Source organism: Emys orbicularis, chromosome 2 (assembly GCF_028017835.1).
Source record: "Emys orbicularis isolate rEmyOrb1 chromosome 2, rEmyOrb1.hap1, whole genome shotgun sequence".
Classification (NCBI taxonomy): Eukaryota; Metazoa; Chordata; order Testudines; family Emydidae; genus Emys; species Emys orbicularis.
In genome coordinates this window covers 200,686,285-200,694,976 of record NC_088684.1, presented here as the reverse complement: position 1 = coordinate 200,694,976, position 8,692 = coordinate 200,686,285, and the positions used below count along the sequence as shown (strand labels likewise).

General features: G+C 39.8%; 1 protein-coding gene across 1 annotated transcript in view; it reads right to left on the bottom strand.

Annotated features, from left to right (window-relative positions):
• GLI3 (GLI family zinc finger 3) overlaps positions 1-7,530 on the bottom strand; it is a 236,148-nt gene extending 228,618 nt beyond the window's left edge. Inside the window, exon 1 of the mRNA XM_065398399.1 lies at positions 7,407-7,530. Coding sequence (XP_065254471.1) covers positions 7,407-7,530 — 124 coding nt within the window. The remainder of the gene's footprint in view (positions 1-7,406) is intronic.
• Positions 7,531-8,692: the final 1,162 nt, after the last annotated feature.

The following is an 8,692-nucleotide window of genomic DNA, read 5'->3' as shown; positions in this document are numbered from 1 at the left end:
ACATTTAATATCCCTCATACTATTAACCAACACAGGGTTATGTGCAGGGAAGGAAGAGAAGGGAAACCCTGCGGAATTATGCTGTAGTACTGTATCATCTCTGCAGACCATGGTCTGTGCTGGATTGTTTAGTTTAGGGCATGAAAAAAAGCTGGCTCCCAGAACTAAGAAACACAACACTGAAATATAGTGCTGGGTGTGAGTAGTTTGTTTCAAATTATGATAGACCATAACAATGTAACTGAAATCCCATTAGTAAACATAGGAAAGGACCATGCCTCCATTACTCAGATAGACCCCGTGTTTAACTGACTGCCTACTTCACATTACAACATACCGAGGACCAACTTAAGCTCTCAGTTACATGGATACAACGCCCATTAGTTTCAGAGCACAATTTGGCCCCAAGCCACCTCCCTTAAATTCATTCACTCGGGGCCTGATGAGACCCTGTGGCTATTATGGATTCTCAGCACCTCTCAGGATCAGAACCTTACACTTATTTTGTATGCTTCTGTGCCTGATTATTATGACTAGAGGTTACTTGGAATATTTGCCATCTCACTAAAAATGATGCATGCCCGCACATTTAGGTTTTAAGAACATTTTTGTCACCTACAATAGCTGATTCCATAGAATGTTGTTTCCTTCTGGGTCTGATACTGCAAAGTGAAGAGTGCCCCTGAACTCCCTTTGATTTCAATGAGGGAGGAGACGTCCTCATCATCACCTTGCAGAATTGGGTCTCATATAAATATAATCAATGAGGGACTCAATTTGCAGGGCACTAAAGTAGTACAGGCAACATTTCTTGATAGCTAACAACCTCCTCTGAACTCTGACCTCTCAACAGGACTCTGGACATATAACTTCAACTAAGGGGCCAAAGAATAGGTATCATGATTAACACCTATTTTATGGTGAGTTTGAAAGCAAGCAGCAGGACCAGTAACTACCCAAAGGTTAAAACAGGAAATGTGATTCTTATGGAGCTGCCGATTGCTGAATACTTTTCTCATTCAATCCTTAAAGGACGATTTTTTAAAATTATTTTTTAAAGACCTAGTTGAAGCTGGCTCCAAGAATCAAAGTGGGCATGTGAACTTCCTCTCATTTATTCATGTATCAAGCTTGGTTTCAAGTTACATCATCATTAATATAATAATTTCTGTTATCACTTTAAAGTATGTTCTCAATAACTATCTGATTCTGATAAAGGTAGTCAAGTCTACAACCTACATATGTTTATAATTAGCTTTTTTTTTTTTAAAGCCGAGTAATAGGTTAATAAGAAATATCAGATTACACTGAAAAGAGCTCATGGGTCAAAAAGTAGACAAAACACATCAAACTGAAAATAAGTACTTGCCTGTCCGAAACTGAAGGAGCTTTTATACAATAACTGCATTGTTTGTAATGCAAACTAAAAAAAATAAAATAAAAAAAATCATTTATTGCCACAACTGGACAGAACACAAACATTTTATTTACAATCACCAACAAAGCCCATAAAAACATCATTCGGAAATAAATACCGGCTGAATGCAAACATTTTCAAATCTATTGCAAGCAATAATGTCAAATATAGGTTTACTTTTTTATATTATTGTTCGCAGGTAATGGGAATTCACTGGATTTTGTTCACCAAAAATAAACTAAAAATAAAAAAAACCCACCAACATATTTATACAACAGACTCAATGAAAACATTCAAACTCCAAATAGTATGTGTGTGAGGGGACGGGGATTGGTTGTCAACATTTGTTTTTAAAGGAAGTGTTTTTTTAATGTTAAGCTCCATTTATTTGCAAAGCAGAACTTACTATCTAAGGGCCCAATCTACTAAAGTGATAAAGCAGATGCTTAACTTTAAGCATGCAAATAGTCCCACTGGAGCTACTTAGATGATTACAGTTAAGCACATGCTGGAGCGCTTGCTTGATTGCGGCTCAAAGCTACAGTGAAATTTTTCATAAGGATCAGAAGCCATTGACTCAGCCCCCTTCTTCCATGCAGATAGCCACTGCAGTCAAAGAGGCTCCACATATGTGCAGGGTTTCATGCAAGTGCAACAAGTTGAAGGAGCAGAACCTAACTGTGTGCATTTATTACACTTCAGTAAGGCAGATACTTGGGTACTGTCTCAAATGCCCTAAAAACACCTAACGTTTAAAGCTTTCACATCAAGGAGGAAAAATATATATATTTTTTAAATCGGGTGATTATTTATTACCATAGTAGGCATCACGTGACCAGCAGAGGAGAAAGAAAGGTCTAGCAGGACAATGGTGTGAGCTGCTCTAACAAGCAGACTCCTTAGAAAGGGCACAAAAAATTCTAGTGATCTGTGCTCAAACCAGTTTATTAACTTTAGACCCGTCTCATGAAAGCTGCTCCCTACTTGACTTCAATGAGACTACTGTGTGCATGGAGCACTTTGCACGATCAGGGTCTAAATCAATACACAGATAAATGAACATTGCAGGGAACAGCTCCCTCACCTGTGTGCATCCAATGCCACAAAGGTATTATTGTGTTAGTAAAATGGTGGTGGTAGGGGTGCATTAAGGTAGCCAGGTGTCCTGATTTTACAGGGACAGTCCCTATATTAGGGGCTCTGCCTTATATAGGCACCTATTACCCCCCAGCCCCTGTCCCGATTTTTCGGATGGGGAGGGGCATATGGAAGCATGTCAGTGAAGCTTCATGACACCAATATGGTGTCCGGGTTTATGTCTGAAGCATAGGCACAATTATTCCAGCATAAACGCTAGTAACATGGCAACTATGTGAAAGTGATATTCATTTGTTGTTGTTTATTATTAATACTTTGTATTCGTGGAGTGGATTCATTCTAAGGGTATTAAATCACAAATAAATGCAAGTTTTTTCATACTCTGACATTACAGTGATAGATTCTCATTCATTCACAAAGTACTGTATAAAAAATCTCCATTAGCAAATTTCTTTTAAGGGTTTTGTTTTGTTTTGTTTTATCCTGGACACTATCCTAGCAGTAAATACAGCATTCATACAAAGAAGGAGGGAAAGGACAGATTTGTAAAGAAGTGTACCATAGTAAGATGTGTGTGGTTTTAGTTAATATACACAAAATCAAAACCCAAAGAAGAGACCAAAGGCCTGCAAAAATTCATTCAAAACAAAACAAATACAGCAGTCCCATAAGACATCCAATAGTAGCAAACATGTTTTAAAATTATTACTAAACCATGATTTTTATTTTTGAGCATAGGCCTAAAAAAAGTTTTAATTTACTCCAGTACTGAGACGTTCCATGCAAGTTTTAGCCTGGAGCACATTTAATGGCGGACTTATAAAGCCCTGAAATTAGGGGTCTATGATGGAAATGCTGGCAGCCCCCGAACTAACACAGTGCTGGCAGTTTAGCACTATAGTACAGTTTGTGGTTAAATGACCGCAACGGGATTTGCTGTTGTTGTTCTAAGTAGCGTAATCATGTTAGTTCAGCATAAATGGCCGAAGTGCAAACTATGAGCCAAGCCTGTCAATGGGTCTGAGCCTATGTGAAATAATATGCACTTGGAATCATCACCAACAGGATCGGGCCCCAAATCGATCTTCAAATAGTTCTCGATAACATGCATGTACCACAGAGACTCTTAAATAAAACAGAGTTTGCGTATCAGACAATAAAACACCTATTTTTTTTAATGATTCCATACATCATATTTATTTAAACATAGTTACTACTATCAGGTGCACTGGACAGTTATTTTCTTTCAGGAACTGCAAAGAAATACTAAAAATAGAGTCTTCCTTGTTTCTCCTGCACAATTGTAAGCTCTGCATAAAACCCATAAGAGCTTTCAACCTATTTATGACTCAATTGTAAATCTTTTAAAAGACAGTGGAGCCACTCAGAAAATGCCAGTTCACATAGCACCTCCTGGACAGCTGTCACTCAAGTATATGTTACTCGGCAAACTTTGCTAATTAATGTGTTATCCAGAAAGGAAAACACAGTTTTTAGATATATTTATGAGGTGATGGTATGACTGGCAGATGTTGATCTGTAATGGCCACATGCAGGGTCTTGTTTGGTAAACACACCAATGATTACTCAGTATATTTTTAAGCAGCCTTACCTTGTTTTAAAAAAGCAGACAACTGTAAATCACAACCATTCTATGTTATTTGGCCTTTTTCGTAAAAAGCTGCAATTCATAAACAGAAACTGAATGTTTGTGCAGCAAATGGTGTGTTATATCAGCTGGTGAAGTTCACTTAGCAATTCCAGTATTACAGAACAAAAGATGCAACAGGGAGCTTTCATGCTGCATTAATAAAATTTGTCTCCTGTTACCAAAATTCATTAACACGGCAGTCACATTTGCAGAGAGACAAAACTTTAGCAGACTGGAATTATAAACTTCAGTATTTCTATATTCCTAAAGTTTTAGTATCATTACTTATTTCAGTATGTTATACTTGGACAATATAGACTACTCTAAGGCTTGGTCTACACTAACCCCCCAAATCGAACTAAGGTACGCAACTTCAGCTACGTGAATAACGTAGCTGAAGTTCGAAGTACCTTAGTTTGAACTTACCTCGGTCCAGACGCGGCAGGCAGGCTCCCCCGTCGACTCCGCGGTACTCCTCTCGCCGAGCAGGAGTACCGCAGTCGACGGCAAGCACTTCCGGGTTCGACTTATCGCATCCAGACAAGACGCGATAAGTTGAACCCAGAAATTCGATTGCCAGCCGCCGAACTAGCGGCTGGGTATAGACGTACCCTAAGAGAAACATCTTAATGCCCTTGAGGAGTAAAGTTTACGTCCATCCATGGCCCAATCCTGTACTGTGGAAGAATTCTAGGGCTGGCTGTATATTAGGGTAGGTCAGACACTCCTGCCCTGAATTTACTTACGATTGACTCAATTAAAAAGCGTACCTAACGGCTTAATCCTTAAACACTGAAGTCACAGGGAGCCTTGTCATTGACTTGACTAGATGTAGGGTGTGCAAATAACTGATATTTCAGTTTGCTGGCAGTTCCGAAGAAAGTCTAAACAAAATATGGGTTTGAGTCAAGCAAAACATTTTGTGAGGAGGAAGCAGTCAGTAGTGGAGCTTCCCCTCCCCCTAACACCTAAAGCCTATAGCATAATGCTTAGGATGCTCACCTGGAAGGGGGGAGACCTGGCTTCAAGTCCCTGCTCCAGAGTGGGGGGATTCTATCCAAGGTCTCCCATCCCCCATGTGAGTGCCCTAGCCACTGGACAACTGGTTATAAGCAGGGCCGGCTCCAGGGTTTTTGCCGCCCCAAGCGGCACAAAAAAAAAAAAAAGCCGTGAGCGGGAGTGAGGGACCATCCGCCGAATTGCCGCCAAATAGCTGGACATGCCACCCCTCTCCAGAGTGGCCGCCCCAAGCACCTGCTTGGCAAGCTGGTGCCTGGAGCCGGCCCTGGTTATAAGGGGAGGTACCACACTTACAACCTCCTCCTCCTCAGTTCTGTGAAAGCGGCCTAACTCCCCTTTAGACTGGAAAAAAAAATCAAAACTTTTTGTTTTGACATTTCTGAATTTTCAAAATGTTTCTGTTGACCTGAACCTGCATTCTTCAGGGGAAAAAAATATCAGAGTGTTTCACATAAGGGTACCAAGGGTGTACTGCATTAGTGTCTCACTGCAGAAAACATTCACAAAAAACACGGTTAATAATAATTCCTTATCCTTATATTTCTCCTCTGAGGATCTCAAAGTGCTTTAATTAATTAAGCCTCACAGAACCCATTTAAGATAGTTAACTACTAATATTCCCATTAACCAGGTATATAAACTAAACAGAGAAAGGTTAAGTGTCTTGACCAAGGATCTCAGCAAGTCAGCGGCAGAACTGGGGATATTAAAAAATAAAAAAAATAAAAAATAAAAAAAATCCAGAAGTCCTGACTCCTAATCCTCTGATCCAAACATCAGACAACATTGTCAATCATAGCCCATGCGTGCCTACCTTGAAGTTGAGCGCACACTATACAGGATTTGCATCAGGGCATTTAAGCATGCATATGTGTAAAAAACTGGGTCAATGTATAAAATCCTATTATTGAAAAGAATACAGTGGACCAGATCCTCAGCAGGTGTAAATCAGCGTAAGTCTATTGACACCACTGGAGCTGTGCGGATTTACACAAGCTGAGGATCTGATCTAACATACTTTAAAAATTGTCAGGGTTGTTCCAGTAGTTAACAGGGAGATACTATGTGCTTATACAGGCAACTCCAGTCACTTGCCTTAGCTGGAGCTGGGCATGCTTTGAATCTAGTGATAGAACCACTGGGAAGGACGACGGGATATGTTCCCTCTAATGTTTAACTATCCTCCTGAGCTTCCCCTCAGTACAGCTACAGAATTTGTGCATTTTTCACTTCAGGTCTCCACTATTCTCTTTGGGTGTGTGCACTTTTGTTAAACTCACTGAACAGTGAACCCTGCCTTTGACTGAAAGATCGTGGCCTTGATGCAAGGTGGAGGAGGGGGCACTCTGAGTTCTCCCAGGGATGCACAGAGATTCCGATACAGAAAAAAAGAACAGCCATTTTTTCTTCTGTAACAGTCACCAGATTGATTGCCTGAATTTCTTTGCTAAATGCAGAGCTTAATCTGCAGCAATCATAAACCATGGGGCCAAATTCTGTTGTCCTTCTTTGAACAAAATTTCCCTTCACTTCAATGGGAGTTTTGCTTTAGTAAGGACCAATGATTTTAGCTCTTGTAAATTAAACAAAGAAAGGGGTTGGGGGCGTGGAATGGCACAAAGTATGCAAAGTTGCAGAATGAGGTAATCCCTGGGGACAGTTGAGTAAACTCCTCCATTTTTGTAAATCTGCAACCTTTATAGTCACAACTTTGAAATGAATTCATTGGAGGTTCGCTTGAGATTTTGGCACCTGCCATTAAAGAACTTCAGGAACAGGGGAAAAAATTTACAATAGACAAGTTTATTTGAAAAACAAGAGAGAAAAAACCCTGCCATTAATTTTGACAAGGCTACTTTTGTCTCTTTTGTAATAACTAATTATCTAACCAGTGGAAGAGATTTCCATGGTAAAATGCAAAGCATTTGCAATGCTTGCCAGGCTAATCAAGATGATTTCCAAAATGCCAAAACAGGAACTTCCTATAATAAATAACTTAGCAGATTTACATCTTAAATTAGAAAATTTGGAAGAAAAAGACTATGTCTGAAGCCAAAACAGGGTTTATTATATCCTATCCACTTTTTTCTCCTGTTTGCTTTCTTTAGTCTTTCCTGAGAACAAACACAGATCCAGGTGCAAATGCTCAATTCACAAGGAATGCAGTGAACATAAAATTACTGTAGGTTTCGCTGCTAGTAAATCCCTGCTGTTACTCACCATTGGAAGTTGTGCTGGAGGCAACAGCTTTCTCACTGACATCTGTTCGAGTGGAGCATTTCACTATGGAATTCTCAACTTTTTTCTTCTCGGTTGTGGCAGAGCTATGGGACTGGGCCTCCATGATGACTTCTCATTACTTCAGCTCTCCTCCCACGAATACCTGAATAAAACAATAGAGTCATAAACTTCCAATGCCATAAAAAGCTTAGTCAGAAACCTGCCACACTTCTCACCTGAAGAAGAGCCTGCAGCACAGCAGCATTAGCAATCCACAGGCCATTTCATGAAGCTCATCAAATCAGGTTTGCATGCATGAGTTCCTGAGGAACTTAAGGAAATGCTAACACCAGAGACAAGCACATTTGCTTTTAAACAGAATCAGCATCATGGTCTAGTCTGCTGCTTTGACAGGAAGGTCCACGTTTTTTAAAACCCTGTAAGAATTTTAATGGACTTGAAGGGGGGTGGGGGTGGAAAAGGCGGGATTTTTTCCCTTTGTCCTGAACAGCTTGGAAGCATGTAGCAGAATTGAGACAAACCATCATGTTACTGTAGAAGCCAAATTTTAATCTTCAGCATTCTCACTACCCCTAATATACAGCAACGAATTACCTCTCCTAGTCCATCTTGCCTTATTAATGTAAACAGCTCTCATTTTGTTTGTTTAAAAACGTAACTCAAACAAAAGCGTATTGGAACAACTCTCTGAAAACCACAGAGAAAGGCAAATGTGATTGCTAGTGACTGATAACGGGAACACTTTCTTGGCATGACAACCCTGAAAATGGAAAGCCATGCAAAAAGCATGTTTAGTTATTCTGCCTTTCACTGATTACTTTTACTGTCATCTGCACTGACTCATCGTTCAGTCATTTTATATCCATTGGATCGCTTCACCGTATTCCTAGAGTTTTCATGTTTGTGACATAAACCTAAGAAACCCAGAGGTTTCCAAGAGGGTAAAATTCTACATGCATCCACTTCAAGGTACCCTGACTACAGTGATCCTGGTCTGCAAGGAACATAGGTATTTCCAAGCTCTTGGCTGTAGCTTAGCTTGACACATGGCAGTCTATTAAAGTAAGCTTTATACAGGTAATCAATATTCAGCACATACGGTGTTTAGACCCAAAGAAGTACAGCACTGCTTATCAGTGCTGTAAGAACTAAAGCTAGGACCCATATTAAAAAAATATATAAATCAGCAAACTTGACTTTAAAAAAGAAGTTTTAGATGCTTCCTTCTGTGAGCAGGGTTACAATTATCATAGAAACATGGAGTT